The sequence below is a fragment of the Babylonia areolata genome, chromosome 31 (genome assembly GCF_041734735.1).
Source record: "Babylonia areolata isolate BAREFJ2019XMU chromosome 31, ASM4173473v1, whole genome shotgun sequence".
Classification (NCBI taxonomy): Eukaryota; Metazoa; Mollusca; class Gastropoda; order Neogastropoda; family Buccinidae; genus Babylonia; species Babylonia areolata.
In genome coordinates, this window is record NC_134906.1 from 24507040 (window position 1) to 24524434 (window position 17395).

The 17395-nt window shown below is 46.7% G+C and overlaps 2 protein-coding genes across 2 annotated transcripts in view; both read right to left on the minus strand.

Annotated features, from left to right (window-relative positions):
- The window catches only part of LOC143276316 (galactoside alpha-(1,2)-fucosyltransferase 1-like), a 294798-nt gene that overhangs the window by 155296 nt on the left and 122107 nt on the right, over positions 1-17395 (minus strand). The gene's annotated exons all lie outside the window — the stretch shown is intronic.
- Positions 1-17395, minus strand: part of LOC143276055 (complement C3-like) — a 111167-nt gene that overhangs the window by 83761 nt on the left and 10011 nt on the right. The window contains exons 3-5 of the mRNA XM_076580441.1: positions 13455-13636; positions 11182-11364; positions 1163-1233 (exon numbers count right to left, since the gene is read on the minus strand). Coding sequence (XP_076436556.1) covers positions 1163-1233; positions 11182-11364; positions 13455-13636 — 436 coding nt within the window. The remainder of the gene's footprint in view (positions 1-1162; positions 1234-11181; positions 11365-13454; positions 13637-17395) is intronic.

Here is a 17395-nt window from a genome sequence, read left to right on the forward strand (position 1 = left end):
GCGGTTGCTCTATGGTTAGGATTATTCAGGAATGCATGTTATTCACCCATCATTTAGCCGATAGAAGAACAAGTCCACCAGATTCTCGATAAATAAATCAGTTGCTTGTTACAATTTTACAGTCCTTCTCCCCAAAAAAGGTGAATGAGCATTGAAATCTCCTGCAATGAGAACTTGTTTTGTCTGTGTCTGAATGTAGTGTACGAATCCATTTTCTGTGTTTACATCATTTGGCCCCTGAGCAAGGTAAACAGAGACGATAGTTAGCAGAGAGAAAAAATTCTGATTAAATGCAAAAACAGTGTTTACAGTTCGTCAATGTTTCCATTGTGTGTGTCTATGTTTTGAATATCTGTTAGCTGAAAGTTGCCGATATTTTCATGAAGTCGATATTATGAAAAAGAAATAACAAGAGAGGCAAGGCCTTCAAAACTCACTTGTGACTGAGAGTAAAACACACAAGCTTTTTATGTATTGAGTATAATTTGAAAATGTAATGTTTAAGATAAGAAAGATCAGTTTAAAGCAAATTAAGTCCCCTAGCATTAATTACAGAGTAATTTCCCTTTTTTACTATCTACACCAAAACCTTTGCAAAATAAATAAAACTTCCATGCTTAGCAAAAGAAGTTCCTGTTTGAACAAAAAATGATAATAATGACTGCTCTTGTTGTTGGGTCAGAATATCAGATCAAAGTGCCAAGTTTAGAGAATACAAAAAATATAAATATAACAGTAAATGCAGTTTGCATATAATTAGGCTTCTTTTTTTTTTTTTTTGTGCCCATCCCAGAGATGCAATATTGTTTTAAACAAGATGACTGGAAAGAACTGAATTTTTCCTATTTTTATGCCAAATTTGGTGTCAACTGACAAAGTATTTGCAGAGAAAATGTCAGTGTTAAAGTTTACCACGGACACACAGACACACACACGGACACACACACACACACACACAGACAACCGAACACCGGGTTAAAACATAGACTCACTTTGTTTACACAAGTGAGTCAAAAAAAGAAAGTAAATGTCTGACCATCACATCCACAATCACAGGTGTGTGTCTACGTTTTGAATATCTGTTAGCTGAAAGTTGCCGCTATTTTCATGAAGTAGATAATATGAAAAAGAAATTAAAAAAAAAAGAAAGTAAATGTCTGACCTTCACATCCACAATCACAGGCCATTGAGCGAAGCGCTGATCATCATCCAGTGCAATCACCCGATACATCACTGTACATAATACAGCCATCCAATCACATTAGCTGATACATCTGATCAATGTCATTCAATGCAAAAAAATCTGTATCTGTTCACCATCATAATTGTAAGCAAATTCTCATATCACAATGCATGTGGTATGGATTTTGAACCTTAGTTTTTGTTCACATATTTAACCGAAACAATGATTTCCTAATATCTATGGTAGCAGTAGTAGTAATAGTAGTAGCAGCAGCAGCAGCAGCAGCAGTAGTAGTAGTAGTAGTAGCAACAGCAACAGCAACAGTAGTAGTAGTAGTAGTAGTAGTAGTAGTCGCAGTAGTAGTAGTATAACTAATAATAACAATAATGGTGGTGGAATCATCATAATCATCATCATCATTATCGCCAACCTCATCAAAACAACAATATAAAAACAACAATAATAATGATGATAACAGCAACAACAACAACAATAGTTACAACAACAACAAAAGCAAATGGTTTCACTCCATGTACGCTGGGACTACACGGCGTAGGGGCGCGTCCCCCGGGTGGCGGATGGGGGAGCCCTCCCTTTGGGGGTTGCACCAAATGATATGGAATAAGGTGCCGTGGACCCGCATAGTCTAGGAGAAGGACAACTCTGATTTCAAACCCGGGCAGATGGAGTCTGTTAGCCTCAGCAGGCAGTCCTTCCAAGAGAAGGAAAACTCCCAAGAGAAAACCCGGCCAACTGTAAACCGTTACCAGAACAGGAGATCACCGAAGAATGGCACCACAGTGGCCTCTCTAAGGGGCGTGATCTAGTCAAAACCGGCTGTGCACGCACTCTACTACGAGACATGGCTACGCAGACAACTCCATGTACACCCCTCCCACCCTGACCTAACGGCAATCAACAACTTCCCCACCGCAACCTCTTCTCCCTTTTGTCAATCTGCCTGCCTGCCTGCCTGCCTGCCTGCTTGCCTGTCTGTCTGTCTGTCTGTCTGTCTGTCTGTCTGCCTGCCTGCCTGCCTGCCTGCCTGCCCGCCCGCCTGCCTGCCTGCCTGTCTGCCTGTCTGTCTGTCTATCTGTCCTCCAATTTGTCTATTTCCACCATCGCTCTATCTCTTTAATGTTCACAGCATGAATATCGTCTATCATGCTTCCACCCCATCTGCCGCCCCCCCCCCCCCCACCCCCCCCTGGACCCTCCCCCACCCCTCTGCTGCCCCCCTACACACACACAAATCCCACTGACTCCCTACCCCTTCTATCGCATACTTCTCTTTTTTTTTCTCTCTCTCTCTCCCCCTCCATGATGAAGCAGAGTGGTGGCCTAATGGCAAGGTGCCAGATGAAGAAGTGAGTGTGTCTGCTCGGGGCCAGTCCTGTCAAGGTCTTCAGTATCGGCAGATTCAAGGGGGTCGGGGGCCTGGGAGGGTGGTGTGGTGTGGACTGTCATTGAAGGGATGTGGTAGGGGTGGTCTCCAAACTCTGTGGAGGAACTATGCTAACTCAGTCTGGCCCTGCGGCTTAGCCATTATTGTCGCCAGTTCTGGGACAGCTTAGGACGATTTAGGACACTGACCAGTCCCCAAGGGGGATGATTTAGGACACTGACCAGTCCCATAGGGGGATGATTTAGGACACTGACCAGTCCCCAAGGGGGATGATTTAGGACACTGACCAGTCCCCAAGGGGGACGATTTAGGACACTGACCAGTCCCGAAGGGGATGATTTATGACACTGACCAGACCCCAAAGGGATGATTTAGGACACTGACCAGTCCCCAAGGGGATGATTTAGGACACTGACCAGACCCCAAAGGGATGATTTAGGACACTGACCAGTCCCCAAGGGGGATGATTTAGGACACTGACCAGTCCCGAAGGGGGATGATTTAGGACACTGACCTGTCCCCAAGGGGATGATTTATGACACTGACTAGACCCCAAAGGGGATGATTTAGGACACTGACTAGACCCCAATGGGATGATTTAGGACACTGACCAGTCCCCAAGGGGGATGATTTAGGACACTGACCAGTCCCCAAGGGGATAATTTAGGACACTGACCAGTCCCCAAGGGGATGATTTAGGACACTGACTAGACCCCAAGGGGATGATTTAGGACACTGACTAGACCCCAAGGGGATGATTTAGGACACTGACTAGACCCCAAGGGGATGATTTAGGACACTGACCAGTCCCCAAGGGGGATGATTTAGGACACTGACCAGTCCCCAAGGGGATGATTTAGGACACTGACCAGTCCCCAGGGGGATGATTTAGGACACTGACCAGTCCCCAAGGGGGATGATTTAGGACACTGACTAGTCCCCAAGGGGGATGATTTAGGACACTGACCAGTCCCCAAGGGGATGATTTAGGACACTGACCAGTCCCAAGGGGGATGATTTAGGACACTGACCAGTCCCCAAGGGGATGATTTAGGACACTGACCAGTCCCCAAGGGGGATGATTTAGGACACTGACCAGACCCCAAGGGGATGATTTAGGACACTGACCAGTCCCAAGGGGGATGATTTAGGACACTGACCAGACCCCAAGGGGATGATTTAGGACACTGACCAGTCCCCAAGGGGGATAATTTAGGACACTGACCAGTCCCAGAAGGGGATGATTTAGGACACTGACCAGTCCCCTAGGGGATAATTTAGGACACTGACCAGTCCTGAAGGGGGATGATTTAGGACACTGACCAGTCCCCAAGGGGGATGATTTAGGACACTGACCAGTCCCAAGGGGATGATTTAGGACACTGACCAGTGCCCAAGGGGGATGATTTAGGACACTGACCTAGTCCCCAAGGGGATGATTTAGGACACTGACCAGTCCCCAAGGGGGATGATTTAGGACACTGACCAGTCCCCAAGGGGATGATTTAGGACACTGACCAGTCCCAAGGGGATGATTTAGGACACTGACCAGTCCCCAAGGGGATGATTTAGGACACTGACCAGTCCCCAAGGGGGATGATTTAGGACACTGACCAGTCCCCAAGGGGGATGATTTAGGACACTGACCAGTCCCCAAGGGGGATGATTTAGGACACTGACTTCTCCCAAGGGGGATGATTTAGGACACTGACCAGTCCCCAAGGGGATGATTTAGGACACTGACCAGTCCCAAGGGGGATGATTTAGGACACTGACCAGTCCCCAAGGGGGATGATTTAGGACACTGACCAGTCCCCAAGGGGATGATTTAGGACACTGACCAGTCCCAAGGGGATGATTTAGGACACTGACCAGTCCCCAAGGGGGATGATTTAGGACACTGACCAGTCCCCAAGGGGGATGATTTAGGACACTGACCAGTCCCCTAGGGGATAATTTAGGACACTGACCAGTCCCTGAAGGGGATGATTTAGGACACTGACCAGTCCCCAAGGGGGATGATTTAGGACACTGACCAGTCCCCAAGGGGATGATTTAGGACACTGACCAGTCCCCAAGGGGATGATTTAGGACACTGACCAGTCCCCAAGGGGGATGATTTAGGACACTGACCAGTCCCCAAGGGGGATGATTTAGGACACTGACCAGTCCCCAAGGGGGATGATTTAGGACACTGACCAGTCCCCAAGGGGGATGATTTAGGACACTGACCAGTCCCCAAGGGGGATGATTTAGGACACTGACCAGTCCCCAAGGGGGATGATTTAGGACACTGACCAGTCCCAAGGGGATGATTTAGGACACTGACCAGTCCCCAAGGGGGATGATTTAGGACACTGACCAGTCCCCAAGGGGATGATTTAGGACACTGACCAGTCCCAAGGGGGATGATTTAGGACACTGACCAGTCCCCAAGGGGATGATTTAGGACACTGACCAGTCCCAAGGGGGATGATTTAGGACACTGACCAGTCCCCAAGGGGGATGATTTAGGACACTGACCAGTCCCCAAGGGGGATGATTTAGGACACTGACCAGTCCCCAAGGGGATGATTTAGGACACTGACCAGTCCCCAAGGGGGATGATTTAGGACACTGACCAGTCCCCAAGGGGATGATTTAGGACACTGACCAGTCCCCAAGGGGATGATTTAGGACACTGACCAGTCCCCAAGGGGATGATTTAGGACACTGACCAGTCCCCAAGGGGGATGATTTAGGACACTGACCAGTCCCCAAGGGGGATGATTTAGGACACTGACCAGTCCCCAAGGGGGATGATTTAGGACACTGACCAGTCCCCAAGGGGATGATTTAGGACACTGACCAGTCCCCAAGGGGATGATTTAGGACACTGACCAGTCCCCAAGGGGGATGATTTAGGACACTGACCAGTCCCCAAGGGGGATGATTTAGGACACTGACCAGTCCCCAAGGGGATGATTTAGGACACTGACCAGTCCCAAGGGGGATGATTTAGGACACTGACCAGTCCCCAAGGGGGATGATTTAGGACACTGACCAGTCCCCAAGGGGGATGATTTAGGACACTGACCAGTCCCCAAGGGGATGATTTAGGACACTGACCAGTCCCCAAGGGGATGATTTAGGACACTGACCAGTCCCCAAGGGGATGATTTAGGACACTGACCAGTCCCAAGGGGGATGATTTAGGACACTGACCAGTCCCAAGGGGATGATTTAGGACACTGACCAGTCCCCAAGGGGATGATTTAGGACACTGACCAGTCCCCAAGGGGGATGATTTAGGACACTGACCAGTCCCCAAGGGGATGATTTAGGACACTGACCAGTCCCCAAGGGGATGATTTAGGACACTGACCAGTCCCCAAGGGGGATGATTTAGGACACTGACCAGTCCCCAAGGGGATGATTTAGGACACTGACCAGTCCCCAAGGGGATGATTTAGGACACTGACCAGTCCCCAAGGGGATGATTTAGGACACTGACCAGTCCCCAAGGGGATGATTTAGGACACTGACCAGTCCCAAGGGGATGATTTAGGACACTGACCAGTCCCCAAGGGGATGATTTAGGACACTGACCAGACCCCAAGGGGATGATTTAGGACACTGACCAGTCCCAAGGGGATGATTTAGGACACTGACCAGTCCCCAAGGGGATGATTTAGGACACTGACCAGTCCCCAAGGGGGATGATTTAGGACACTGACCAGTCCTAAGGGGATGATTTAGGACACTGACCAGTCCCCAAGGGGGATGATTTAGGACACTGACCAGTCCCCTAGGGGATGATTTAGGACACTGACCAGTCCCCAAGGGGATTATTTAGGACACTGACCAGTCCCCAAGGGGATGATTTAGGACACTGACCAGTCCCCAAGGGGATGATTTAGGACACTGACCAGTCCCCAAGGGGGATGATTTAGGACACTGACCAGTCCCCAAGGGGGATGATTTAGGACACTGACCAGTCCCCAAGGGGATGATTTAGGACACTGACCAGTCCCCAAGGGGAATGATTTAGGACACTGACCAGTCCCCAAGGGGGATGATTTAGGACACTGACTAGACCCCAAGGGGGATGATTTAGGACACTGACCAGTCCCCAAGGGGGATGATTTAGGACACTGACCAGTCCCCAAGGGGGATGATTTAGGACACTGACCAGTCCCCAAGGGGATGATTTAGGACACTGACCAGTCCCCAAGGGGGATGATTTAGGACACTGACCAGTCCCCAAGGGGATGATTTAGGACACTGACCAGTGCCCAAGGGGGATGATTTAGGACACTGACTAGTCTCAAAGGGGATGATTTAGGACACTGACCAGTCCCCAAGGGGGATGATTTAGGACACTGACCAGTCCCCAAGGGGATGATTTAGGACACTGACCAGTCCCCAAGGGGGATGATTTAGGACACTGACCAGTCCCAAGGGGATGATTTAGGACACTGACCAGTCCCCAAGGGGGATGATTTAGGACACTGACCAGTCCCCAAGGGGATGATTTAGGACACTGACCAGTCCCCAAGGGGGATGATTTAGGACACTGACCAGTCCCCAAGGGGATGATTTAGGACACTGACCAGTCCCCAAGGGGGATGATTTAGGACACTGACCAGTCCCCAAGGGGGATGATTTAGGACACTGACCAGTCCCATAGGGGGATGATTTAGGACACTGACCAGTCCCCAAGGGGGATGATTTAGGACACTGACCAGTCCCAAGGGGGATGATTTAGGACACTGACCAGTCCTGAAGGGGATGATTTAGGACACTGACCAGTCCCCAAGGGGGATGATTTAGGACACTGACTAGACCCCAAGGGGATGATTTAGGACACTGACCAGTCCCTAAGGGGGATGATTTAGGACACTGACCAGTCCCCAAGGGGGATGATTTAGGACACTGACCAGTCCCATAGGGGGATGATTTAGGACACTGACCAGTCCCGAAGGGGATGATTTAGGACACTGACCAGTCCCCAAGGGGGATGATTTAGGACACTGACTAGTCCCTAAGGGGATGATTTAGGACACTGACCAGTCCCCTAGGGGATAATTTAGGACACTGACCAGTCCCCAAGGGGATGATTTAGGACACTGACCTGTCCCCAAGGGGGATGATTTAGGACACTGACCAGTCCCCAAGGGGATGATTTAGGACACTGACCAGTCCCCAAGGGGGATGATTTAGGACACTGACCAGTCCCCTAGGGGATGATTTAGGACACTGACCAGTCCCCAAGGGGGATGATTTAGGACACTGACCAGTCCCCAAGGGGGATGATTCAGGACACTGACCTGTCCCCAAGGGGATGATTTAGGACACTGACCAGTCCCCAAGGGGATGATTTAGGACACTGACCAGTCCCCAAGGGGATGATTTTGGACACTGACCAGTCCCCAAGGGGATGATTTAGGACACTGACTAGACCCCAAGGGGATGATTTAGGACACTGACCAGTCCCATAGGGGGATGATTTAGGACACTGACCAGTCCCCAAGGGGATGATTTAGGACACTGACCAGTCCCCAAGGGAGATGATTTAGGACACTGACTAGTCTCAAAGAGGATGATTTAGGACACTGACCAGTCCCCTAGGGGATAATTTAGGACACTGACCAGTCCTGAAGGGGATGATTTTGGACACTGACCAGTCCCCAAGGGGATGATTTTGGACACTGACCAGTCCCCAAGGGGGATGATTTAGGACACTGACCAGTCCCCAAGGGGATGATTTTGGACACTGACCAGTCCCCAAGGGGGATGATTTAGGACACTGACCAGTCCCCAAGGGGATGATTTAGGACACTGACCAGTCCCCATGGGGGATGATTCAGGACACTGACCAGTCCCCAAGGGGGATGATTTAGGACACTGACTAGTCCCCAAGGGGGATGATTTAGGACACTGACCAGTCCCCTAGGTGATGATTTAGGACACTGACCAGTCCCCAAGGGGGATGATTTAGGACACTGACCAGTCCTTTAGGGGGATGATTTAGGACACTGACCAGTGCCCAAGGGGGATGATTTAGGACACTGACCAGTCCCTAGGGGGATGATTTAGGACACTGACCAGTCCCCAAGGGGGATGATTTAGGACACTGACCAGTCCCCAAGGGGGATGATTTAGGACACTGACCAGTCCCCAAGGGGGATGATTTAGGACACTGACCAGTGCCCAAGGGGGATGATTTAGGACACTGACTAAACCCCACGGGAATGATTTAGGATACTGACTAGACCCCACGGGAATGATTTAGGACACTGACTAGACCCCACGGGAATGATTTAGGACACTGACTAGACCCCACGGGAATGATTTAGGACACTGATGCATCATGCAGAAGATAAAGAAGGCAGCTGGCCCGGGCCAAAGAAATGTGTCAACTTATGATGGGGTCGACTTAACTCTCTCCATACGAACGGCGAAAGAGACGACCTTAACAGCGTTTCACCCCAATTACCATCATCAAAATATTGCAAGCGGAAGGCTCTTATACTGAAGACGTGAATGTTGACAAAGAATACCACAATTCTGACGACGGAAGCTAAAGGTTGGGTCATTCAGACACCCACTGGACATCCGAGGGGTCTGTGTAGAGGAGAAGAGAGGACAGGCTGTACTGAGTGAGTTAAGCGAGGTCAACTTAAGCAGTCCCAACTGTACTTCTACAACTACTTCTATCAATTAATAATAATAATAATAATAACAACCATGTTCCCTCTAACCTGTCTGTTGTGGGGTGTAGATGACCTTGTCCGTCCGGATAAGTATCACTGATAACAATGAAAACTAAAATGGCAACAACAACAACAACACAGACTACCATGTGTCCCTGACCTGTCGGTTGCGGAGTGTAGATGACTTTATCAGTCGGGATAAGGATCAATACTACTACTACTACTACTACTACTACTACTACTGCTACTACTATTACTACTACTAATCATAATAATAATAACTATGACAACATATTTACAATAATGACAACAACAACAACAAAAACCAACCCCTCGTCCCTGACCTATCTGTCGCGGGGTGTAGATGGCTTTGCTGGTCTAGATAAGTATCACTACTGCTACTACTACTACTACTACTACATATGATATGATACGAGCGCAGATTGGACTATTCAGCCATCTGCGCATTCACAGATAGATTCATGAGCATCCCCCCACCCCACCACCACCCTCCCCCCATCCCCCAGCTGGATGACAACGATGGTCATCATCGATCTCGATGGACACACACCACCACATATGATAATAACAATGATGATAACAACAACAACATAATAATAATAATAAAATAACAACAACAACAATAAAAACAACAAACAAGCCCTCATCCCTGACCTGTCTGTCGAGGGGTGTAGATGACCTTGTCCGTCTGGATAAGTATCACCGATAATAATAATACGATCAATACTAACAATAACAATATATCAAAAACAATAATAATAACAATACCAACACCAACACCAACACCATGATAATATTAATAATCAGAACAACAACAACAACAACAAGAAACCTTGCCTCTGACCTAGTAACAATAATAATATAAATAACAATAATAATAACAACACGGCCGCCACCATCACCACCACCAACGACAACAACAAGAGGAAGAAGAAGAAGAACAAAAACAACAACAACAAGAACATAATAATAATAATAATAATAATAATAACAATGTTTACATAATAACAACAACAACAATAAACCCTTGTCACTGACCTACTACAGGGTTCCCAGGTGGTGGGCATGAAGCCAAAAAAGGACCTTTAAAGGACTTTATAAGGACCTCAAATCAGTTTAAAAGGACCTTTGCCGACATGACTTTACAGTACACCCCAATCTATTTGACATGCAGAACAGCAGACACTTACATCTCATAAACGGAAGAACAGCTAATCCCATTTGACTGTCGTATTTAGTCTTTGCAATTCACGTCACTGTAGGCTAGGCCTAAGCAAAGCAGCAGCAGCAGGCGTGACTCACAGCCACTGTACCACGCTTCGCGTCTGCCACCGAGCAGAAAGCGCACTACTGTTAGGGCCTAGGCCTATAGGCTGTATCCTCCTACAGTAAGTACTGAGTTTCAGACGATCGCGTCGGCATCTTTCAACGCGCTTTGCAACTTGCGGTTTTGGTGTCGAAGGTGTTTCAGTTTCGTTCTCAAGTCTCTTTCTCTTCATAAAACAGGACTTAACAGTACCTTTCAAAAATTAAAAGGACCTCCTGATGAGTTAAAAGGACCAACTTGCTGAATCAAAGCACTTAAAAGGCCTTTTGACCAAAATCCAATTCCTAAGGACTTAAAAGGACTTGAAAGGACCCTACGAACCTTGTACTAACAATAATAATGTAGATAACAATGATAATAACAACACCAACACCACCAACAACAACACAACACAACAACAACACCAACAAGAATAACAACAACAACAACAACAACAATACTAATAACAACAACAACAACAATAACACCAATAATAATAATGACAATATTTACATTACAACAACAACAACAACAACAACAACGACAAAAAAAACAAGCCCTCGTGCCCCACCTGTCTGTCGCGGGGTGTAGATGACCTTGTCCGTCTGGATCATGATGAAGCCGGACAGGGGGTTCATGGGAATGTCCGTCACATTGACGACCCTGCCGTGCTCCGCCCGGAGCTGCACACTGCTCTGCTGGTGCCGGAGCATTCTGTCCGAGTCGATCATGACGCTCCACGTCCGTACACCATCTGCAGGTGGGGTTTTTTGTTGTTGTTTTTTCTTTCACTGACATTCGATGTCTTTTTCAATTTTTAATGACGTATGATGTGCAGTGTATGTGTTCTGTGTGCCGTCTGTATGTGTTCTGTGTGCTGTCTGCATGTGTTCTGTGTGCCGTCTGCATGTGTTCTGTGTGCATGTGTTCTGTGTGCCACCTGTATGTGTTCTGTGTGCCGTCTGCATGTGTTCTGTGTGCATGTGTTCTGTGTGCCATCTGCATGTGTTCTGTGTGCCGTCTGCATGTGTTCTGTGTGCATGTGTTCTGTGTGCCATCTGCATGTGTTCTGTGTGCCGTCTGCATGTGTTCTGTGTGCATGTTCTGTGTGCCATCTGCATGTGTTCTGTGTGCCGTCTGCATGTGTTCTGTGTACTATCTGCATGTGTTCTGTGTGCCATCTGCATGTGTTCTGTGTGCATGTGTTCTGTGTGCAGTCTGCATGTGTTCTGTGTGCATGTGTTCTGTGTGCCATCTGCATGTGTTCTGTGTGCCATCTGCATGTGTTCTGTGTGCCGTCTGCATGTGTTCTGTGTGCATGTGTTCTGTGTGCCATCTGCATGTGTTCTGTGTGCTGTCTGCATGTGTTCTGTGTGCATGTGTTCTGTGTGCCGTCTGCATGTGTTCTGTGTGCCATCTGCATGTGTTCTGTGTGCCATCTGCATGTGTTCTGTGTGCCATCTGCATGTGTTCTGTGTGCCATCTGCATGTGTTCTGTGTGCCATCTGCATGTGTTCTGTGTGCCTTCTGTGTGCCGTCTGCATGTGTTCTGTGTGCCGGGCGCAACAACCAAATGCTTAAAGCGTTGGACTTTCAATCTGAGGGTCCCTGGTTCGAATCTCGGTGAAGGCGCCTAGTGGGTAAAGGGTGGAGATTTTTCTGATCTCCCAGGTCAGCATATGTGCAGACCTGCCAGTGCCTGAACCCCCTCCATGTGTATATGTATGCAGAAGATCAAATACACATGTTAACGATCCTGTAACCCATGTCAGTGTTCGGTGGGTTATGGAAACAAGAACATACCCAGCATGCATACCCAGCATGAAAATAAAATAAAAAATGAAATAAAACAAAATAATTGAAATAAAAAAAATTTAATAATTTTTTTTTAATAAATATATTAAAATTTATTAATTATATACAAAAAAAATTAATAATAAATACTATAAAAATATATATATAAAAAGGGGGGGGGGGGAGAAACAAAAACGACCCCCCAAAAAAAAGAAAATGAAGAAACGAAGGGAAGAGAAAGATCTATATAATGATATAAGGGAACTTTAGAAATAAGAAGGATAAAAAAAAAAATTTTTAATTTTTTTTAAAAAGGAAAAAAGAAAAAAGCGGGAATGAGCCTCCCAAGGATGCTGAAGACTATCCTGCTCATTTGCAGAAATTTTACAAATCCACTGATTTCTCAAAAAAAAAAAAAAAAAAAAAAGAAGAAGAAGAAGAAAAAATAATAAAAGAAAGTGAAGAAACATTACGGAAAAATTATTTACAGTAAAAAAATAAATAAATAAAAAATAAAAAACTGAAAACTTATGGAATGCTATCGTATCATTGTTTGGCAGAAGGAAATCATGATATATTGCACAAGAGTTGGGTTGTTGTTTTTTTTCTTACTGTCTCTATCTTTCTCTTATATGTACACACACACACACACACACACACACACACGCATGCATGCATGCATAAACACACACACACATGTACACATGCACACACACACACACACACACACACACACACACACCTGCATGTATGCACATGCACGCGTGCACACACACACACACACACACACACACACACACACAATGCATGCATGCATAAACACACACACACATGTACACATGCACACACACACACACACACACAACTGCATGTATGCACATGCACAAACACACACACACACACACACGCATGCATGCATGCATAAACACACACACATACATGTACACATGCACACACACACACACAACTGCATGTATGCACATGCACACACACACACACAAATACACACACACACACACAAACACACACACACACACACAAAATCCTCACTGTTGTTGAACAGGAATGTCGTCTGATTCAGGATGACTTCATAAGCGAACCCGGTTCGCAAAACCAGGCTGATGGACGCTGGATTCCTCACGTTGGTGGCGCTGACTGAAAACGTTGTCGTCATGTCGTAACGCGCTCGTTTGGGTGACGTCACAACGAAAGTTGGAACAGACATTCCGTTCCTGTGAGACCAAAAAAATAATAATAATAATAAAAATAAAAACAAGAGAGGCAAGGCCTTCAAGACTCACTTGTGATACACTTAAAAAAAAAAAAATCCAAGCTTTTTATGTATTGAGTATAATTTCAAAATGTAATGTTTAAGATGAGAAAGATCAGTTTAAAGCAAATTAAGTCCCCTAGCATTAATTACAGAGTATTTTCCCTTTTTTTACTATCTGCACCAAAACGTTTGCAAAATAAATAAAACTTCCATGCTTAGCAAAAGAAGTTCCTGTTTGAACAAAAAATGATGATAATGACTGCTCTTGTTGTTGGGTCAGAATATCAGATCAAAGTGCCAAGTTTAGAGAATACAAAAAATATAAATATAACAGTAAATGCAGTTTGCATATAATTAAGTTTCTTTTTTTTTTTGTGCCCATCCCAGAGGTGCAATATTGTTTTAAACAAGATGACTGGAAAGAACTGAATTTTTCCTATTTTTATGCCAAATTTGGTGTCAACTGACAAAGTATTTGCAGAGAAAATGTCAATGTTAAAGTTTACCACAGACACACAGACACACACACACACACACACACACAGACAACCGAACACCGGGTTAAAACATAGACTCACTTTGTTTACACAAGTGAGTCAAAAATGAAGCTGTGAAGAACATGAAAGACCACAGGTATACGCAGTCATAAAGTAATGCACCTGCTGAAAAGGTCAACGAGGGTTAAGGTCACACATCCTTTACTGGTCATCATGTCAGTGAATGATTGAGTGATGGCCTAGAGGTAACGCGTCCGCCTAGGAAGCGAGAAAATCTGAGCGCGCTGGTTCGAATCACTGCTCGGCTGCCGATATTTTCTCCCCCTCCACTAGACCTTGAGTGGTGGTCTGGACGCTAGCCATTCGGATGAGGCGATAAACCGAGGTCCCGTGAGCAGCATGCACTTAGCGCACGTAAAAGAACCCACGGCAACAAGAGGGTTGTTCCTGGCAAAATTCTATAGAAAAATCCACTTCGATAGGGAAAACAAATGAAACTGCACGCAGGAAAAAAATACAAAAAAAGGGTGGCGCTGTATTATTGCGACGCGCTCTCCCTGGGGAGAGCAGCCCGAATTTCACAGAGAGAAATCTGTTATAAAAAGAAAAACAATTACAAATACAAATACACACACACACACACACACACATGCAAACACACACACACACACACACACACACACACACACACACAGTGACACACACACACACACGACCACACACACACACAGAGTCACACACACACAGTGACACACACACAGAGTGACACACACACACACACACACACACACACACACGACCACACACACACACACATACACAGAGTGACACACACACACACACACACACACACACACACACACACACACACACACACACACACACAGTGACACACACACACACACGACCACACACACACACAGAGTCACACACACACAGTGACACACACACAGAGTGACACACACACACACACACACACACACGACCACACGCACACACACATACACAGAGTGACACACACACACACACACACACACACACACACACACACGACCACACACACACACACACACACACACACACAGTGACACACACACACACACGACCACACACACACACACACACACGACCACACACACACACACACACACACACGACCACACACACACACAGTGACACACACACACGACCACACACACACACACAGTGACACACACACACACACGACCACACACACACACACACACACACACACGACCACACACACACACACATACACAGAGTGACACACACACACACACACACACACATGACCACACACACACACAGTGACCACACACACACACACACACACACACACACACACGACCACATGAGGTCAAAGGAACTGTTTATAAACCATACAAACTGGAAGAGAAGAGGAAAAAGCTAGGACTGACAAGTCCAGCTGTTTCTGGGAAATGCTTTTCTGTGACTGGAGTGAGGGTGGGAGCGGGGGGGTGTGGGGGGGGGGGGGGGGGAAGAACTAAGTGATGCAGTTTCAGTTTCAGTAGCTCAGGGAGGCAGTCACTGTCACTGCCATTCAGACAAAATCCATATATATACGCTACACCACATCTGCCAAGCATCTAGATGCCTGACCAGCAGCGTAACCCAACGTAACCCAACGCGCTTAGAGAGGGAATGAAAGAGAGACAGACAGAGACAGAGAGACAGAGGTGGAGAGCGAAAGAGCTCTGAGAGATGGAGAGAGAGAGAGAGATGGAGAGAGAGAGAGACAGAGATGGAGAGAGAGAGAGAGACAGAGATGGAGAGAGAAAGAGAGACAGAGATGGAGAGAGACAGACAGAGACAGAGATGGAGAGAGAAAGAGACAGACAGAGACAGAGATGGAGAGAGACAGAGGTGGAGAGAGAAAGAGAGAGAGACAGAGATGGAGAGAGAGAGAGACTGAGACAGAGACAGAGATGGAGAGAGAGACAGACAGACAGACAGAGATGGGGAGAGAAAGAGAGACAGAGACAGAGAGAGAAGAAGCTCTGAGAGATGGAGAGAGAGAGAGACAGAGACAGAGATGGAGAGAGAGAGACAGACAGACAGAGACAGAGATGGAGAGAGAAGGAGCTCTGAGAGATGGAGACAGACAGACAGACAGACAGAGACAGAGATGGAGAGAGAGAGAGAGACAGACAGAGATGGGGAGAGAAAGAGAGACAGAGATGGAGAGAGAAAGAGACAGAGACAGAGATGGAGAGAGAAGGAGCTCTGAGAGATGGAGAGAGACAGACAGACAGATAGAGACAGAGATGGAGAGAGAGAGACTGAGCTCTGAGAGATGGAAAGAGAAAGAGAGAAAGACACTGAGAGACAGAGACACAGAGAGAGACAGAGAGACCCGGAGAGAGACAGAGAGATACAGAGAGAGACATGAAGAAAGAGACAGAGACAGATGGAGAAAGAAACAGCTCTGAGAGATGGAAATAGAAAGAGAGAAAGACAGAGACAGAGACACAGAGAGAGAGAGACAGAGAGACCCAGAGAGATACAGAGAGATAGAGAGACAGAGAGAGAGAGAGAGAGAGAGAGAGACAGAGAGATGGAGAAAGAGAGAGAGAGACAGAGACAGATTGAGAGAAAGATAGACAGAGAAAGAGAGAAATGGAGATGGAGAGAGAAAGAGAGGGAGATGCCAGTGGAGAGAGACAGACAGAGACAGACAGAGAGAGAGAGAGAGAGAGAGAGAGAGAGAGAGAGAGAGAGAGAGAGAGAGAATGGTCTGAATATGTTTAGCTATAATTCATCGGCTTGTGACCCCGTTGCAAACATAATAATACATAATCACACTGGCACCTACATTATTTTTTTTGTTCTAAACATGTGTTTCATCAGAGAGACAGACGGAGGTCACGTGGCGGAGAATAACTAAATAAGAGGCAGACAGACAGCCGGAGAGACAGACACGCACATACACATCGAGAGGCAGACAGGCGGAGACTGAGACAGATACGCACGTATACACATACAGACATAGACAGACAGACAGAGAGAGACAGAGACAATTTATTAAAAAGAGAACACTAAGCTGAGAGATGGAGACAGACAGACTGAGATCGAGGCACACAAGCATGCGAGATAATCTGGAAAATACATGCTAAAACTCTCTCCAGGCTCTCTCTCTCTCTCTCTCTCTTGGGCACGCGCGCCTCTGTGTGTGTGTGTGT